Source organism: Bos indicus x Bos taurus, chromosome 10 (assembly GCF_003369695.1).
Source record: "Bos indicus x Bos taurus breed Angus x Brahman F1 hybrid chromosome 10, Bos_hybrid_MaternalHap_v2.0, whole genome shotgun sequence".
Lineage (NCBI taxonomy): Eukaryota > Metazoa > Chordata > Mammalia > Artiodactyla > Bovidae > Bos > Bos indicus x Bos taurus.
Genome location: NC_040085.1, coordinates 100,983,366 through 101,002,516, shown reverse-complemented (window position 1 = coordinate 101,002,516; position 19,151 = coordinate 100,983,366). Strand labels below are relative to the sequence as shown.

Sequence of the window (19,151 nt, the reverse complement as noted above, 5' to 3'; positions counted from 1 at the left end):
TGGCAACCCACTCCAGTATTCTTGCCTGGAGAATCCCATGGACAGAGGAACCTGGTGGGCTACAGTTCATGGGGTCCCAAAGAGTTGGTCATGACTTAGTGACTAAATGACATAGTAAATAGATACCAGTTTAAGAGAGGGATAAGAAAAGAGCATTTTTTCCCCTAAGTGATTGATATTTTTGATTACCACTAATGCCACATGCTGTGAGCAGAAGAGAAGTAAAAGACAAGGTCCTTGCCTCTCAAGGCACGTGACAGTCTGACACTCAGCAGCTAGATATTTTTTTCTATTTTAAAGGTACACCATACCATACTGATTATGACATACATGCTGAAGTTTGTCTTTTTGCAACTTTGTCCTTTTTCATTCAGTTTGAAATTTCCTTTTTTCCTTCCCCCTTCTGGTCACAAGTTTTCTTGCACCCCACTGCTCCGGCCCTCCACATCCTTGACCCCTAAGAGGTTCTTGAAGAACTTGCTAAAATTTATCTGTAATCACAAAATAATACTTGTGATGCTTTCGTGGTCTTCCGTGGACATGTGCAGAGCGGCAACAAATTTGAGTCACCCAGCACACACATTCCCAGCTGAGACGGAGCAAAGCAACTCTCCCCTTTTTTGTGTCTGCTCTCCTACTGCAGACAAGTGTCCTTTGAAATGTCTCTTTAGTGTGACATTTGTGTGTGTGCTTTGTGTTGGTGGCTTTGCAGTTTGGAATGGTACCGGCTCACAGTGCTGTAGTCCTGTTTTGTGCTTGTAAGTGCTAGGGGCCGATTGCCATCTGGACAAAAGACTGGCTTTTCTTGTGTTTGATAAGCTTTGTTTAGACATGAGTTCTAGTGCTGGTAGCGGTGAGATCAATGCTACTGAATCAACATATATATAAATATGTATTTATATTACATAAGGTATTTTTGAGTGCAATCAGAGAAAATAAGATAACATTCGGATCAGTTAAAGAGCAGGTGGTGACCAGTGGCTCGCAGGAACCTAACCTCAGATTTCCTCTAGGAGCAGCGGTGCAGTATTTGCTAATTCAGTGTTTAACTGAATACCGAGAGTTGACTGTAGCTAAATGGAATCCAGGTGCTCAGAGGGGCAGCCTCTTCTAGGACACACTTCTGACTGCAGGGAATATTTGCGGAGAAGCGGAAGTAGTTCTGGCCACGCCGAGTGCCTCAGCTCAGCACAGATTTTTCTATCGGATTTGAAAAAAACCTTTAAAAAAGATGTAACCACATTTGGTCTCGTAGAAGCATGAGTTGTTATAGACCATCCATCTGGAAACAGAGTAAATTCTTAATTCAAGAGCATTTTCCCTCGCCTTTGAACCTATGTAAGAGTTTGTGGAAAATGTTTGATACCCAAAACCAATAAATTGAAAGCTTTCCCCCAGCCAGACAACAGACCCCATTACGCAGGGTATAATATTTGTTATGCTTAGCAATTCTTTTATTTTCTGGGAGCACCAGGCTTTTCAGAAAGGGATCATTTTGTCCCTTCTGATTGAAAAGATCACAAAATGCTTCAATTTGGTGAAAAGCTTTGCCAACGTATCTATTTTCCCCCAAACTCTTACATTATGAAATGTTTGCAAATGGTTTCACACATACAGTGTGTAAGAATGTGCAAGTGATTCAGAAAAGGTAAAGCTTTGCTTAAAATGACTGGAAAATGCAGAAAGAAGGGAACAAAGGGAACGGGTGAGTGTGGCCTGTGTGATTTAACAGCATTTCTCCAATACCTCTGGACTCTTTTTCGGCAGCTTCCAAGTTTCCACAACTCGGTCCTAACAACATCCTAACGAAATTCTCCGGAAAACGCTGTTGCGTATTTCAGTGCTCTCACTCAATACGTATTGCCTGAGTGGCTTCCATGTGTCAGACGCTGGAGTAAGTGCTTGAGTACGCTGCTGAATAAAATAGGCACAAATCTGGCTGTCCTGGCGCTCATTATCTCGTGCGGGTAGGCAGTCTGGTGGGGAAGTTTCCTGTCTTGTTTGGGTATCTCCTTAGGATACATTCATACATACATTTTCATTCAGCTCATCAGACGGCCCTCTGAAACAGTTATACAGAGTCATGTCCCTCTGACGCCCCTACTGACATTGGTATGCTTATTATTCTTTTTAAGTCTGTGCCAATCTGATAGATGAAATGAGTTCTCACAATTGCTTGAATTGGCATTTCTGTGATTTTTTTTTTTAACTGAAGTTGTGTATCTTTGCATGGGTATATTTCCATTTATGTTTCTCCTTTTGTGAATTTGTCCCTTTTCTCATCAGGGTGCTAATTTTCTCCTTGAGCTGTAAAGAGTTATAGATTTAAAATATTAACCTTTTTTCCTATGTATGACAAATGGTTGTGTTTTTTTATCTTTTTGTCTTTGAACTTGATTCATGACCTCTGGTCCTACCTGCAAAGTTTGAATTGTTTTGTACTCAAATGTGTCAATATTTTCCTTTTGATTTATTTACTTAACAAAACTAGCTGTAGGTGCCGGGCGCTCACTGTTGCATGTGTCTTATGAACACCCACCCATTTGATCTTCGTCACAACCCTGCGAAGTGGTCTTGTGTGTGTCCTCCACTGCCCCTGCCCCAGCGCCCTCCCCCCACACACTATTCTAAGATGAGGAAAGCAGGTGGAGAAAAAGAAGTACTGTGCTGTGGTTAAGGTTACAGCCGGTACGTGGTGAGTGAGGTAAAGCGTCGTCCCCAGCCACTAAGCCTCGTCAGCCGTAGTCCAGGTGTCAGGCTCTGCTCGTGTTTGTGGTCACTTCAGAAATGCTCACTGAATCCTCCCCAGCTTTTTCCCCCCCAATATGTATTGATTCAACTGCACAGGGTCTTAGCTGTGGCACGTGGACTCTCAACTGAGGCTTATGGGATCTAGTTCCCGGACCAGGGATCGCACTTGTGCCCGCTGCGTCAGGAGCGTGGAGTCTTCGCACTGCACCAGCAGGAAAATCCCTAGACTTCCCCATCCTTGAGGGCAAGCACCACATCTTTTGCTTCTCCCAGTGTCCTCCATACAGTACTGGGCACAGTGTAGCTAGTTGCTTATGAATAAATACTTTCTGACTGAATGAGTTGACGACATCTGGATTCTGGATCATCAGAGCACACTTTTGTTCCTGCTTGCAGAGGAGCTGACAGCTTCAGTGTTTTCCTGTTGCCCCTCGCTGGTGACTTGGTGCGCTCGGCTCTGGCACCTGCGCTGATGGAATGTCCCTGTCCGAGGTCAGCAGTAGTTCCCCTTACTCCACAGCCTCCCGGCCCTCCTCAGATAAGCCTCCTGACTCTCATCTCTACCGGAGAAAATCTAATGAGCCTTTTTCTAGGCTCCACTCTTCAGCATCTGTCATATAAACACCAAGAACACACAAGAGGAAAACCCCAAGAGGGGATGACCAGGAAGCCCAGAGAATGCTTGCTCAAGCCTTTGACACTCACCCAGAGATGGAAAGTCTTCCAGCTGTGGTCCTGGGTATCTCTTCCTTCTGCACAGGAGGGAAGGAAGTGAGGAACTATTAGACTGTTGCGGATGGCATTCTTACATGCTAACTCAAAGAGACTAGTTAACCCGTGATTAAGGAGCTATCTCTGACCGTAATCTCTCCTTCTCCTATCATATTCAGTCATTTGATGGATTCACTTGGTTCTTCCTTTGAAGCCTCTCCTGCATTCATTTTTTTCCAGACTCCCTGACAGTTCTCTAATTTAGTGGTTTCTAAAGTGTGGTCCTTGGACCAGCAGCAGCATGTGGGAGCTTGTGAGAGATGTGAATTCTCAGGCCCCAGCTCAGATATACTGAATCTGAAACTCTGGGGCTGTGGGCCAGCATGCTGAGTTTCAGTTCAGTTCAGTCGCTCAGTCGTGTCGGACTCTTTGCAACCCCATGAATTGCAGCACACCAGGCCTCCCTGTCCATCACCAACTTCCGGAGTTCACCCAAACTCACGTCCATCGAGTCAGTGATGTCATCCAGCCATCTCATCCTCTGTCGTCCCCTTCTCCTCCTGCCCCCAATCCTTTCCAGCATCAGAGTCTTTTCCAGTGAGTCCACTCTTCCCATGAGGTGGCCAAAGTACTGGAGTTTCAGCTTTAGCATCATTCCTTCCAAAGAACACCCAGAACTGATCTCCTTTAGGATGGACTGGTTGGATCTCCTTGCAGTCCAAGGGACTCTCAAGAGTCTTCTCCAACACCACAGTTCAAAGGCATCAATTCTTCAGTGCTCAGCCTTTTTCACAGTCCAACTCTCACATCCGTACATGACCACAGGAAAAACCATAGCCTTGACTAGACAGACCTTTGTTGGCAAAGTCATGTCTCTGCTTTTGAATATGCTGTCTAGGTTGGTCATAACTTTCCTTCCAAGGAGTAAGCGTCTTTTAATTTCATGGCTGCAGTCACCATCTGCAGTGATTTTGGAGCCCCCCAAAATCAAGTCTGACACTGTTTCCACTGTTTCCCCATCTCTTTGCCATGAAGTGATGGGACCAGATGCCATGATCTTCATTTTCTGAATGTTGAGCTTTAAGCCAACTTTTTCACTCTCCTCTTTCACTTTCATCAAGAGGCTTTTTAGTTCCTCTTCACTTTCTGTCATAAGGGTGGTGTTATCTGCATATCTGAGGTTATTGATATTTCTCCTGGCAATCTTGATTCCAGCTTGTGCTTCATCCAGCCCAGCATTTCTCATGATGTACTCTGCATAGAAGTTAAATAAGCAGGGTGACAATATACAGCCTTGACGTACTCCTTTCCCGATTTGGAACCAGTCTGTTGTTCCATGTCCAGTTCTAACTGCTGCTTCATGACCTGCATACAGGTTTCTCAAGAGGCAGGTCAGGGGGTCTGGTATTCCCATCTCTTTCAGAATTTTCCACAGTTTATTGTGATCCACACAGTCAAAGGCTTTGGCATAGTCAGTAAAGCAGAAATAGATGTTTTTCTGGAACTCTCTTGCTTTTTCCATGATCCAGTGGATGTTGGCAATTTGATCTCTGGTTCCTCTGCCTTTTCTGAAACCAGCTTGAATATCTGGAAGTTCACGGTTCATGTATTGCTGAAGCCTGGCTTGGAGAATTTTGAGCATTACTTTACTAGTGTGTGAGATGAGTGCAATTGTGTGGTAGTTTGAGCATTCTTTGGCATTGCCTTTCTTCAGGATTGGAATGAAAACTGACCTTTTCTAGTCCTGTGCCCACTGCTGAGTTTTCCAAATTTGCTGGGATATTGAGTGCAGCACTTTCAGCATCATCTTTCAGGATTTGAAATAGCTCAACTGGAATTCCATCACCTCCACTCATGGCCCTATAAGTAATTTTGTTGCACATTCAGGTTTGAGAACCACGGGTCTAATGGGACCCCTCTTTATCATTCAGTTCAGTTCAGTCACTCAGTCATGTCTGACTCTTTGCAACTCCATGAATTGTAGCATGCCAGGCCTCCCTGTCCATCACCAACTCCTGGAGTTCATTCAAACTCACATCCATTGAGTTGGTGATACCATCCAGCCATCTCATCCTCGGTCGTCCCCTTTTCCTCCTGACCCCAATCCCTCCCAGCATCAGAGTCTTTTTCAGTGAGTCAACTATTCGAGCGAGGTGGCCAAAGTATTGGAGTTTCAGCTTTAGCATCTCCTTCCAAAGAACACCCAGGGCTGATCTCCTTTAGAATGGACTGGTTGGATCTCCTTGCAGTCCAAGGGACTCTCAAGAGTCTTCTCCAACACCACAGTTCAAAAACATCAATTCTTCGGTGCTCAGCTTTCTTCACAGTCCAACTCTCACATCCATACATGACCACTGGAAAAACCATAGCCTTGACTAGACGGACCTTTGCTGGCAAAGTCATGTCTCTGGTTTTGAATATGCTATCTAGGTTGGTCATAGCTTTCCTTCCAAGGAGTAAGCGTCTTTTAATTTCATGGCTGCAATCACCATCTGCAGTGATTTTCATTAAAACATTGTAAATGTGTTAGGTGCTTATTGTAGAAAAACGGGAAAATACAGACAAGTAGGAAGGAAGCCCAAAACAAAAATTACCCCATAACTCTTAACACTCAGAGGAAACTACTGTTTTAATTTCTTAACATTTTTTTTCTTATTAAGAAACAGTAAAAAAGATAATCTTTATTCTGTCCCGTATGGATTGTGCTCAGTCAGTCAGTCGTGTCCAACTCCGCGTGACCCTATGGATTGTAGCCCGCCAAGCGCCTCTGACCATAGGATTCTACAGGCAAGAAGGAGTGGGTTGCTGTGCCCTCTTCCAAGGGATATTCCTGACCCAGGGATTGAACCGGAATCTCTTCTCTTACATCTCGTGCAGGTAGGTTCTTTACCACTAGCAGCATCTGGGAAGTCTTTTGTATGGATTACTGTGGACTTCCCTGAAGCTCAGATGGTAAAGAATGTCTGCAGTGCGCAAAACCTGGGTGCGATCCCTGGATTGGGAAGATCCCCTGGAGAAGGGAATGGCAACCTACTCCAGTATTCTTGCCTGGAGAATCCCACGGACAGAAGAGCTTGGCGCGCTACACTCCACAGGGTCAGAGACAGTTGGACACGACTGAGCCACTAACACGACTACTCTGTGCTTTTGGTCTTCCATTTCTCTCTTTCCTTTCCCCAGTACGATCTTGGATCCATGATCCCTATTCTTCTTGTTTAAAATCGAAGGATATTTGACCTGTAACACGTGTGGATCTAAGGTGTGCAACGTACTCATTTGGTCCGTTTATACTGAAGCATGATCACCATTATAGTATTAGCTAATCCCTCTATTGTGTCACATAATGATCATTTGTTCTAGTGCTGGGAATAATTAAGATCTAGTCACTTAGCGGGTCTAATGCTTATAATACAGCTCTGTTGTCTGTAATCATCGTGCCCTGTATGAGGGCTCTAGGGCTTATTCACCTACTGGAGGCAAGCTGTTCTTTTTAACGCATATTCCTGACAGAGCAACTTCTGGATTCAAAGATACTCAGTGAGTTCTTGCCCTCTGATTTCGGCACATAAATGGCTCGCCTTTGCATTCAAGGAGTTTTGTGATGGGATGTTTCCGTGCTTACCCACTAATATGCCTGTTCTGTAAGGGACAGACGTTGTATCCCTGGCACTTAACTATGCCACACACTCAGTGGGCACTCAGTGTGTTTGTTCAGGGAATGAATGCATATTCTGATACCGTCGAGTCACCGGTGAGGAATGTACGTGTGCCTTTCATTTCTCCTGGCTTTAAAAGCAGTTTGTGCTGCAGTGCTTTCTCAAAATGCACACGGCTGTGTCTGTCCCAGGAGATTCCGACCCACTGGTGTGGCTCCCCAGGCATTCCTACCTGAGAAGCTCAGGTCTAGAATGTCCCTTCCCCATTTCTGCGAGTCAAACAGGGGCCTGTGTTTATTAGTCTCCTTCCACAGCCGACTCCCCTCCCCTCCTGCGTCCTGCCATCCAGGTGGTTCTACCAAACTCTCTGCCTCCGCTGTTAGCAGGGGATGGGGCGAAGGGCAGAATGACACCAATCAGGCCAAGCCAGTCAGATTCTTGCCCTGGGAATCTGAACGGTGTGGTGGAAGGCGGACGCGGTCGAAAGCAGTGGGTGCTGGCACTCAGGTCCTTTGCCCTTGGTGCTGGCAGCTGTGTGTGATCCTAGGTGAACCGAGGAGGCCGGCCTTCAGGGAGGAGAGGGGATCAGACATATAGAGCGAAGCAGGGAAGACAGTAAGGTCTCAGAGGGAAGGAGCCGGAGGGAACCGTCCAAGGACGCTCTGGTTTCCCGAAGCCAGCTTTGCGGCCCGAGCTGACTCAGCCTCCCACTCGGGTTCCCTTTTCCCTGGTCAGTTTGAAGCATCTTGTTGAGAAGACCCTCTTTCCAGACCTGCCTCAGATTGCTCCTCATACTTGAATGTCCCTCAGGGGACATTTCCTCGGGGATTCCCAAGTGGCGCTAGTGGTAAAGAGCCCACCTGCCAATGTAGGAGACATGGGAGACGCGGGTTTGATCCCTTGGCCAGGAAGACCCCCCTGGAGGCGGACATGGCCACCCAGTCCAGGATTCCTGCCTGGAGAGTCCCGCGACAGAGGGGCCTGGGGGGCTACAGTCCACGGGGTCTCAGAGAGTTGGATATGATTGAGTGACGCAGCACGCACGCAGGTCTTCTCACAAGCAGCCCGCTCCCACCGCATTTATTCCGTTTTTCCGGCCTCAGGCGGGATCACGGGGCTTTACATAAGTAATCAGGTTGGCTGAATAACCCGGGATGGGGGAGGGACCTCACTGGTCCAGGGCAGAGGACCTTGCTGGAGAAGAAGGCACAGAGCACCAAGGGGGTGGGGGGCGTTCCTCTCCGCAGAGGAGGAACCTGGGTCCCACGAGGACTGGGGCCTGCCTGGGCTGGCAGCCCGTCCTCCTGCTCCCGGATCCTAGTGCACTTAGCCAGGTGGGGCCGTGGGAGGATCCCATCTCCCCAGTCCAGGACCAGGTGGTGCCCAAAGGGAGTTCCAGCGCGCACAGAGGATTCTGTTTGTAAAACAGTGCTTTAAACAGTTCCATCTGTCTCTCTCAGACTTCTCAGGCTCAAGAGTGTTTCCCAAAAGTTCACAAAGGGAACGAGAATGAGGTGGTTCCTAAGGAAATCTGGCTCCTGACCCCTTTCGTCCGGGAGCAGGTCCCAGAACCAGGGGCCTCTGGGGTGACGAGATGGGGAGACCCCTTCCCGCCTCCCGCCAGCTTTCAGCAAAGGTCTGGGTGCCCCCTTCAGACAGACGGGCCACCTGGCACACCCGCCCCTCCCTCTGCAGGCGTCACACCTTCTCACGCCTCTCTCACCGGCAAGTGGAGAGAGAGATGAGGAAACAAGTTGGAGGATGGAAGAAACCAGAAGCCGCCAAGGGAAAGAGGCGAGCTGGGGGAAGGCAGCCCTCCCGGGCTCCACCCCCTGCTCAGGGCTGCTCCTGGCCCAGAGCTCGCTGCGACTCTTAAGTTTTGGTTCTCGTCGGATGGCTGGTTCAGACACGGCCCTTGTGCAATAGCCACGTGCTCACGGCCTTTCCTTCTGAGCGCTGAGCAGGAAGGGAGGGCGTGGGCTGGGAACGCCTGCCGCCCCTGCTTCCCGCAGAGACGCCCGGCCCCAGTGCGAGTGCGGTGGGGACTGGTGTGGAATGGGGGCACCCAGCACGGTTATTTCTTCCTCTCCAAGCCAGCACGGGAGTCGGTGACTGACAGGGAGGCCTGGCGGGCTGCCGTCCACGGGGTCGCAGAGAGTCGGGCACGACTGAGTGACCGGACTGAGCAGAAGCCAGCCCCGGTCTGGACCAGGGACTCACCAGCCCCGACTAACAGGCGGATTGAGGTTCGCGGACCAGACGGAGCTCCTGTCCTGTTTGTGTCGCCACCTCTGACCTTTAGAATCTCGCGCTCAGGACTTGGGATACACCTAGTTTGCCCCTCTTGCCACATGCCTTTTGCTTAGTGACTTAGGGTAGACCAAGCGCTCGGTAATCAAAGGGGTGGGGCCGCGTGACCTCCGCTGCCCCGCGCCTTCAGGGCTGAATCACCTCCCAGGTGGGTGGGATTTGCCTTCCCACGGCTAAGCAGTAAGGCCTGCTGGTGAGTGTCCTGCTGAAAACTTAGCACCCACCATCTTGTAACTTTGAGAAGGGGAATGACTATTCAGATGGATCGGAGTTTCCTTAGTCTGTGGAAATTAAAACGTTTCAGCAACCCGTGGGATTTCTCTCCCCCACCCCCGCCCCTTTGGCTAAGTTACAAGGTACTGCAAGCTGGGGGGCCTTCTCACTGGTTTTTCTGCAGTTTTCCAAGCGCTCAAAAGGGCCTGGCCTCTGGTTCAGGTAGCGGGGGAGAGGTGGCCGCAGCGACTGTTGTTTCCTTCTGTAGAGGAATCTACTGATTTGGTTTCAGGGGGTGGGAGGGGGCGGTGGGAGGCAGGGTGCAGCCCTATTTTTATTTATGTCACCACTAGGGTGACCTGTGGGACTCCCCTTTCAGTCCCTCCAAAGGCAGCTGCTTGGTGCGGCTGCAGCAGGCGGGTGGTCCGCCTTCGGAGGCGCCTGAAGACTCGGAGTGGCGGCCCTGCCATTTGCCGGTGCGGCTCTCGAGCGCTCTAAACGTGGAGGACCGGAGCCCTGTTTTCGCTGGAGGCTCAGAAGGCGGCCAGGGAGTTGGGCACAACGCGCCGGAGGCCCCAAGGTTTGGCCCTCAGGACGGGCCTCCGGCTCTGTAACCTGGAATGGCCACCCTCCCTCCCCGGGCAGCCGGACGCCGGCGGGCAGCCCCCAGGGGCAGCCCCCTGGGCGGGAGGCGGCGGTGCCTTTGTGCCCTTCCTCTCGGGGGCACGGGGCGGCCGCTGGAGGAGGGCCGGGGCGGCCCCGGGAGTCCCGCCAGGGCGCCGGAGTTGGGGAGCAGTGGAATCTCGTCTCCCCCTCGCAAGCCTCGCCCGCATCGTAATTCTTTTTATTTTTACTTTCAAGCCATGTAAGGCGCGCGGATGGGGTAGGAGCGTTCCGGCGACACGTTGCCAGAGGCGCAGCGCCCGCCCGCCCGCGTGGCCAGAGCGCAGGGAAGGGACAGGCCGCGCGCCCCGCCAGCCCCGCCGCCCACGGTCGCGGCTGCTCGGGGTCGCAGAGCCCGCCGCGCCGGCCGCCTCCACCCCGCGGGCCCGCGGGCAGCCCGTGCGCGCGGCCCGGGCTCCTTGCGCGCCGGGGCAGCGCCGGGGGTGCGGGGGCCCGGCCGACCGTGCGCCCGGGGACCCGGCAGGGGCCGCCCCGGCGGGTCCGCGCCCGGCGCCTCCGGCCGCCGGCGGCCCGGCCCACGTTTTCCGTCTCTCCCGCTCCCTCCGCCCCTGCGCGCGGCCCTCCCCTCCGCTCCCCCCGCCTCCCGCCTGGTCATGTGTCGCCTTTTTTTGTTTGCAGTGGAAACAATTTCTCGCCGCGGCGGAGGCGAGCGGGAGGCGGGACGGGGCGGGGAGAGCGGCGGGCCGGCGGGAGGACGCGCGGCGCGCCCGGCGGAGGCCGCAGGTCCCATGCCGCGCCGCGACCCCCGCGCCCCTGCCGCCCGCGCCCGCGGCCGCCCCCCGCCGCCCGCCGCCCTGCGCTCGCAGCGCCGCGCCCGCGCGCCCTCGGCCGGGCTCCCGAGCCATGCCCGCCGCGCGCCCGCCAAAGTTTGTGGGCTCCCGCTGAAGGGCCGCGGCGTCCCCGCACCCCCGCGCCCCGCTCCGGCCAGGTGAGTCCGCGCCCGCGCGGGGTCGGGTCGGCTCGGGGCGCGCGCGTGCGCTCCGCTCGGGGGGCCGTCCCGGAGGTGGCCGACCCGGGGGCTGCGCAGTCCCCGGGGGCGAGGGCCCCGGGGTTAGGGGGGCCTGGCCCGGCGGGGGACACGGGAGCCCTGGAGCCCCGGGGAAGTTGCCCAGTGCGAAGAGGCTCCTGGCCCCGACGTGCGGGCTGTTTTCCCCGGTGCCCCGACTTCCCAAACGAAGGGACGGACTTGGGGGTGTCGGCGGGACCCCCGGCGACCCGGGCTGGGGCTGGGGGTGCTGATCAAGGGGAGACCCCAGAAGAGAGACGGGCTCCTAACAAAGCTTCCCCCCCGCCCCGGCCCCCAGACTGTGCAAGCTTGGCACCAGCAGAGTCTCCCGAGGCCCGAGTCCTGGTCACCCCGGCCCCTCTCTGAAGCCCCCCTTGGGCCCCGGAGGAGTTGGGGGGCGGCAGGCTTCCCCCGATGTGTTTCTCGGGCCCGGGGCGGCCGATAAAAGGCTGGTGCCGTCTGACCGGCAGTGAAGGCATGCGGGCTCGGGAGGGCCCGGCCGGCGGGGCAAGGAGCGGTTTCCCCGTCGCCCGGCAACGCCGCTGATGGACGCGGGCCGCCGCCAATCGCCGCGCCTGCAGGTCCCCTGGAAATGTTTTTGACATGGACCGTCGGCGAGGGAGCAGAGCGCGTGTGCGCGTGCGCGGAGCGGGGTACCGCGCCCCCCCTCCCCAACACCCCAAACTCGCCACTGCCCTGCTCCGTTTGTGGGGAGGGGGGGGCGGGGGTGATTTCTCAACTTTTTAAAGTTCGCATTGACCATCTCTTCGGAGCTGGGCCACTCATGCTTTGTCAGTTATTTGCAGCCCTCTGGCAGTGGGCAGGGAATGAGCTTTTCTGCTGCATTTTCTCCATGAAAAAAAGGAAAAAATAAAAAAGGATAACGAAACCCAGCAAGTCACAAACAAGCAGGAAGGTGTGCGTGTGCGGAACGTAGCCAATAGCTAACCGAAAAGTTGTAAGGAGGTCAGTGGTAGACATCTGCGGATCCGGCGAGCAGCCTTACTGGCAGCCGATGGAAAATGTTTGCTGAACTGCAGACACATGATCTGGATTCTTTCCCCCACCCCGGCTTCTAAAGAATAGTAGGAAAAAAAAGATTTGGCGAATTATGTCGTTAGAGATCATAATGGAAAACTCCTCAGTGTGGTTTCTGGAAACGGTAGCGGTCAGCAGCTCTTGATGCGGTCGCTGTAAAATGTGGATTTATGGTGGTGCACTTAACAGCTGGCCGGCATCGGGGGCACCAGAACACAAAGCCTGCGAGCGATCCAGGGGTGCTGAGCCCCTGAACCCTCTCTTCTGGGCAGCGCCGCTTTCCTAAGAAAACCGTATTGCTGGCAGTGTTTGTTTAAAACAAAAGAAAACATGGAGAATAGCATGTTAGTTCGTTTGGGAAGCTACTGACAAGTAAGCAAATTAAAAAGAAAGAGCAGCATGTTGTCATAGCAACAGTGCAATTAAATTACTTTACTGTCAGCCATGATATAATTTTCCTGTTTGGTAGCTCAGGAGACGTAAAACTTTTTTCCTGTGGAGCTAAAGTTGACTTCAGCGGCTGGGTCGGGTTTTTTTTTTTTTGTTTTTTGTTTTCGCTTTTGTACTCGACTGTGTGGATATTCCCTGTTATCAGAAAATTAGGTTATTTGATGAGAGGAGTCCTGTGAAAACTTTGAGAGGACAAGCCTAGCCTTGATTTGTTTACAAAGACGGTAAAAGCAGTATCAAGCTGGTCTCTGTCTTACCTCCGAATTGAAAACACTAGATTATTCTTTAATAGGTATCCTGTATTACTCAGAGTAGCCTCCCTATTTGATGAAAAACATATTCCCTGTGGCTGAACCCGAGGTATCTGAACTACCTGCTTCCATGGGACTTTGGTGCCTGTGAAAATTCTTTCTCTTCTAACAGTTAGACGTTTCAGGGCAGCTCCCCAGCCCCGCCCAGGCCTTCTGTCTGCAGGCTATCTGTCCACCTTGGCCTCCCCTCAGCCTGCGTCTCCCAGGGGTGGGGGTGTGGGGGCTGTGGGGTGGGGGTGGCGCCACCAGCTCTCAGGTGCCTTTGGGTATCCAGTGCCCCAGTGCCCCACATATGTTTCCTAGAGCTTCCCCAGCTAAAGTGGCAGTTATTTTAGGTGTGGTGTCAGTGAACTTTTGGAGCCATGGAATGATCCCATCTTTGCTTTTGCTGTGTTCATTTTTTTCTTTTTCTGTTTTTCTAAATAGCCTGCATGATGTTACTCAGGGGTGGCCGTGCTCAGTCGTGTCTGACTCTTTCGAGACCCCGTGGACTGTAGCCCACCAGGCTCCTCTGTCCATGGGGTTCTCCAGGCAGGAATACTGGAGTGGGTTGCCATGCCCTCCTCCAGGGGACTGAACCCAGGTCTCCCACATTGCGGGTGGATTCTTTACTGTCTGAGCCGCCAGGGAAGCCCAGGGCTGGGGTGGAGGATAAAACACGCCCTTCTTACGCCTAGCATGCTGTGGGAGAGCGGGAGACCTCTCTCCTGATCTTCCTGCTCTTTCTGTCGCTCGTTACATGCTCGAGGGATGCACGTGCTTTGTAGCTGCTGGGGTCACCCGAGTGTGGACCTGTCTCCCCCTATTGTCTTTCCTCCTCAGATATTTTACCCCCTGTGCTAGGCTGTTGATAAAAGTGGGGGAGAAGCAGAATAGAATTCCTTAGCAGTTTTTGTTGGATATGCCTTCTTTCTTGAAGCTCCTGGCTGCTCTCCTGACTTTTTGCACTGATTTTAATTTCAGCTGATGGCTCCTTGTTCACATTCCTCTTTATTTGCGTGCTGTCTGACAGCGCTCACTTTTTTGTTCAGAGTGTAGTGTCCCAACGAAATTAACTGTGCTTCCTCCTTCACTTTGAATCCACAGAATAATTTGGCATCACTGTTTAGACTTGCCAAATGTTATTAAAGTTGCAGTTTTAGGTCATGATAAAACACTACTAAAGTGGTTCTCCGGAGAAGGCAATGGCACCCCACTCCAGTCCTCTTGCCTGGAAAATCCCATGGATGGAGGAGCCTGGTGGGCTGCAGTCCATGGGGTCGCTAAGAGTCGGACACGACTGAGCGACTTCACTTTCACTTTTCACTTTCATGCACTGGAGAAGGAAATGGCAACCCACTCCAGTGTTCTTGCCTGGAGAATCCCAGGGACGGGGGAGCCTGGTGGGCTGCCGTCTATGGGGTTGCACAGAGTCGGACACGACTGAAGCGACTGAGCAGCAGCAGCAAAGTGGTTCTCACCATAGCCAGTTTTAATGCCCAGGCAGTTGTGATGGTCTTCGCACGGAACAGCTGAACTTAACCTGAAACAGCGGGTCTTTTTTCTTTTTTTCTTGAGAAAGGTAACTAGTAAGACCCGTCACCCGAAGTGACCTGGGTTGTGGCCGCACTTATTTTGTGGTGTTTATTGTGAGGCTCGAAAGAATCTTGTACATTTTCATGTGAAGCAGGTAAATAGAGGCAAGCAGGAAATGAGTGATTTTCCTAGGGTCACGGTGAGAGGCTTCATGGATCCGGAAGACGACCTTGTGGAACCCACCCCCCCTTTTTTAATTATTGCAGTACAGTTGATTTACAGTGTTGCGTTAGTTTCTGGTGTACAGCGAAGTGCTTTTATACGGAACATGTATTGGTTTTAACATTCCTTTCCGTTACGGTTCATCACAGGATATGGCATACTGTTCCCCTGTGCTGTTACACAGGCGGGTTGTTTATTTTTTTGGCCCTGCCGCAGAGCTTGAGGGATCTTAGTTTCCTGACCAGGGATGGAACCTGTAGCTTCTGCAGTGGACGCGCTGAGCGCTCCCGCCGGACAGCCTTGCAGTTCGTCCGCTAGGTGTGGTAGGCTCCCAGTCCCCTCCTGGCGTCCCGCTCTTCTCTTCTGTGAGGCAGGAGCCCCTGAAGGGCGCTGCGAACGCTCCCGGTCTTGCCCTTGCGGCCGTCGGGGCCCCGTGCGTGGGCCCGGCGGCTCCTGCTGCTCCTGGCGGGCCGGCGAGGGGGCGTCTCTGAGGGGCAGGGAGCCCACGGAGCCGGCGGGGCGGGAGGCCGCGGCTGCCTCTCTGCCGTCGGGGTCCCCCCTCATCTTCTCTGTGTCGTGTGTTTCAGGAGCCTTCACGTAGATGGGTCCAGTCATGCCTCCCAGCAAGAAGCCGGAAAGCTCAGGAATTAGCGTCTCCAGCGGGCTGAGTCAGTGTTACCGGGGCAGCGGTTTCTCCAAGGCCCTCCAGGAAGACGATGACCTCGACTTCCCCCTGCCCGACATCCGACTAGAGGAGGGGGCCATGGAAGATGAGGAGCTGACCAACCTGAACTGGCTGCACGAGAGCAAGAACCTGCTGAAGAGCTTCGGGGACTCGGTCCTGCGCAGCGTCAGCCCGGTCCAGGACCCGGACGACGACCCGCCGCCGTCGCCCGCCCACTCCGACGTGCCCTACGACGCCAGGCAGAACCCCAACTGCAAGCCCCCCTACTCCTTCAGCTGCCTCATATTCATGGCCATCGAGGACTCGCCCACCAAGCGCCTGCCCGTCAAGGATATCTACAACTGGATCTTGGAACACTTTCCGTATTTTGCAAACGCACCTACTGGGTGGAAAAACTCAGTGAGACACAATTTGTCCTTGAATAAATGTTTTAAGAAAGTGGACAAAGAGAGGAGTCAGGTAAGCCTCGGGGGCGGGAGCTCAGGTTTTTCTTTTGGAAGTGAAACGTGTCTCCATGAAGAGAAAATGTTCAGGAATGTGAATTTGTTGTATGGAAGTGCTCCTTGCGTAAATAGAGAACGCGGTCTCATTGCATGCGTTCAGGCGCTTGTCAAGAACTTCCTTTTCCTGCGCTTGGTGTTTCTAAAGCTGGCTTGAGGGCTTCCCACTGGGGAGCGGGGTTACAGAACAGTGGTTTGCAGGCCTGATGGGTTCTTAGTATGGTCATCCTTCAGCGTGGGTGGGTCCCTTTGGTTTTCAAGACCAAACAAAGGTCTGTATTCTGAGAGCAGCCATGAGCCATGAGGAGTGTAAATATACATATGTAGGAAAATTGCCACCAAGGGCTAGAGAAATGTGGCATTTGTATTCTTTCTGAATATTAACTCAGAGAAAGGCTGTCGGTCTAGGGTTCTGGAATAAATAGACAGTGGTGGACATTGTACAGATGACTTGAACATCTTTATATACTGCAGGAACAAAGACCCCAAGTGCCCAGGTGACTCTCTTGAAATTCTGGGCTCTGTAAAGTGTTTGGCAACTTTGAAATTCCCTCTCAGGGTGGAAAGGGGTCTGAGGGTAAGGTTCTCATTCAAGACTGGCTTTTTAAAAGGTAGAATTTTTGCTTTAAAGCCTTTAAAGCTTGACCCTTGTGGTTTGCTAAAGGAAGTTTTAATAATTTGCTTTATCTTTCTTGTATGGAATATGATAGGTAGAGTAGAAAGAAGGTGGGCTTGTTAGAAAAATGGTAACCTAGCTTGAAGTCGTGAAAAGTAACATGTGTGCGTGCTAAGTCGCTTCAGTTGTATCTGACTCACTGTGACCCCATGGACTGTAGCCACGAGGCTTCTCTGACATGGGATTCTCCAGGCAAGAACACTGGGTTGCCATGCCCTCCTCCAGGGAATCGTCCAGACCCAGGGATAGAACCTGCATCTCTCGCATTGGCAGGCGAGTTCTTTACCAGTAGCGCCACTTGGAAGCCTGGAAAGTAACGTGGCCACGGCTAAAATAACCTGGCAGAAAACCCCTCTCTGCCAGGTTTTCGTGTTGCCGTGTCCCCAGCTCTGGTCTCTGCGTCAGCGGTGCTGCAGTGTGCAGCGGGCAGTCTGCGTTCCTTTCTGTTTTACTATTAATTTGGCTGCACCAGGTCTCAGGGATCCTGAGTGGGATCGAACCCAGGCCCGCACCTGGAGAGCTCGGAGTCTTAGCCACCGGACTATCAGAGAAGTCCCTGCTTTCCATTCTTTTTGAAATTCAGGTTCAGGCCCAGGACCACTCTTGTGTGGCTCAGCAGCTGTGCAGGCTTGGGGCCTTTCATTTCTTCTGTCTCCGGGAACAGATTCATGCTTCCAGTAGGATCTTGAACCTGAGAAGATTCCACTTGCCCAAGTCTGTAGCTGGCTGGGCTGAAGCCCCGTTTATCCTTGCTGCCGCTGGGCGTGTTTGCCGGCAGGTGCTGTTCACCCAGAGTTTGTGCTGAGGACGGGGTGGGGAGGGGTGCAGGGCCTGAGGAGGGTGTTGCCCAGGAGGAGGAAGGTGTGGACGCCGAGGAGCTTTGCTGCTGACCCGGGAGCAGGTGGCCCCCCGGTCAGAGTGCAGGAGTGAGCACGCCTGAGCGTGCCAGCCCTGCCTCCCCAGGTCCGAGTTTCCTGTAACTGTAGCCGTCATGGGTACTGCTGCCGTCCCTAGGAGTCTGTCACGCTCTCCTCCCGTCCTTATCCCAGGAGGGTCATCGGGAGACTGACCTCCGGACTCGACTCTGCAGAGTTTTTTCCCATCATTCCTTGAACTTAGAGAAAACTCGCTGTTTCCCTGTAAAGAACTAAGCCCATAACCTTAAAAGCTACCATACAGGTGGGTCCTCTGGAAAGGGAAGGTCTGGGCGAGCAATTCCACATCCCAGGTGGTGCTAGTGGTAAGGAACCCGCCTGCCAATGCAGGAGACATAAGAGACTCAGGTGTGATCCCTGGGTGGGGAAGACCCCCTGGAGGAGGGCATGGCAACCCCCTCCAGTATTCTCCACGGAGAATCCCATGAACAGAGGAGGCTGGCGGGCTATGGTCCTTGGGGTTGCAAAGAGTTGAACATGACTGAAGTGACTGAGCACACAGCACGGAGAATTAGTTGCAGGGTTAGAAGGCGGAGAAGACAGAGCTGTCAGGCCCGCCAGGGTTGCACGTCCCTGCTGCCGCGACGACCAGGGCTTTTAGCTTGGTGTGAAACGATTCTGCGAGTTACTGCACGCCTGGGTCGGTGTGTTTGCTGTCATGCTGGGGCACATGAGAGTAATTTAGCAAACGCACACTCTGAAATGTTCAACGAGACCAGCTCCACGGCGAGCGGAGACACTCAGGAGTTATCGTTCATCAGCCTGGGGCGTGACAAGTGGGTGTCCGATAGCTCCCCCCGGCACCCCACCCGCCACCCCAACGCTGCTCTGGGAATCTGGTTTGCCCAGGGTCTGTCATGGCACATGCAGCGCCTGTTGAAAGGGAATGGTTTCGAGGGCTTGGAGGCAGTTAATTCTGTGGAATGCAGAGTCGTGGCTGCCCAGCCGTTCGGACCTGTACTGACGTCCTTCTGATGAGATGCCAGTCGGTTCTGTGGCCGGGAGTTTGTTCTCGGCGTTGCTGATGCTGCGAGGACAGAGTAAGGGTGTGAGCTTCCCGCTTCTCTGCGCTTCCCTCTGGCTCCCTGGGGGCCAGCTGGAGGCTGCCTGGTGAGGAGCAGGCTCCTGGGTGCCCTCAGGCACCAGTCCCAGCCCGTTCACTTGGGGCTCTCTGCCGCGGCCAGTGAGTCAGGGAAAAGCGTGTGCCCGCATTCTGCCCAGTGAAAGCCCTTGGACTCGCAGGTAAGCTTGTTTTTCCCTGGGGGGTTTTCCCTGGCTGTGGCTCCCGCTCTGAGGTTCCGCTGCAGCTCAGTGGTCACGTGCGTGCCTGAATGCTGGTGAGAAGGATGCTGGGGTTGGGGGCGTGGCGGTGTGGAAGCCTTGTGTTTGTGTGCACAGGGTTAGCCATCCCACTCTGTTGTCTTGTTAAAAGTGCAGGATCACACTTAGGCCGAGATGCACAAGCGTGAGCATGCAGAATCTGGTGTG

General features: G+C 53.1%; 1 protein-coding gene across 8 annotated transcripts in view; it reads left to right on the top strand.

The window, feature by feature from the left end:
* Positions 1-19,151, top strand: part of FOXN3 (forkhead box N3) — a 461,393-nt gene that overhangs the window by 174,408 nt on the left and 267,834 nt on the right. For 6 of the 8 annotated variants that reach the window (XM_027552694.1, XM_027552700.1, XM_027552693.1 and 3 more), the window contains one exon: positions 15,455-16,011. In XM_027552694.1, coding sequence (XP_027408495.1) covers positions 15,469-16,011 — 543 coding nt within the window. In that variant the 5' untranslated portion in view covers positions 15,455-15,468. Of the gene's footprint in view, positions 1-10,196; positions 10,222-11,103; positions 11,254-15,454; positions 16,012-19,151 lie in introns of those variants that run through there. The other 2 variants (XM_027552699.1, XM_027552697.1) reach the window with 2 other exon arrangements.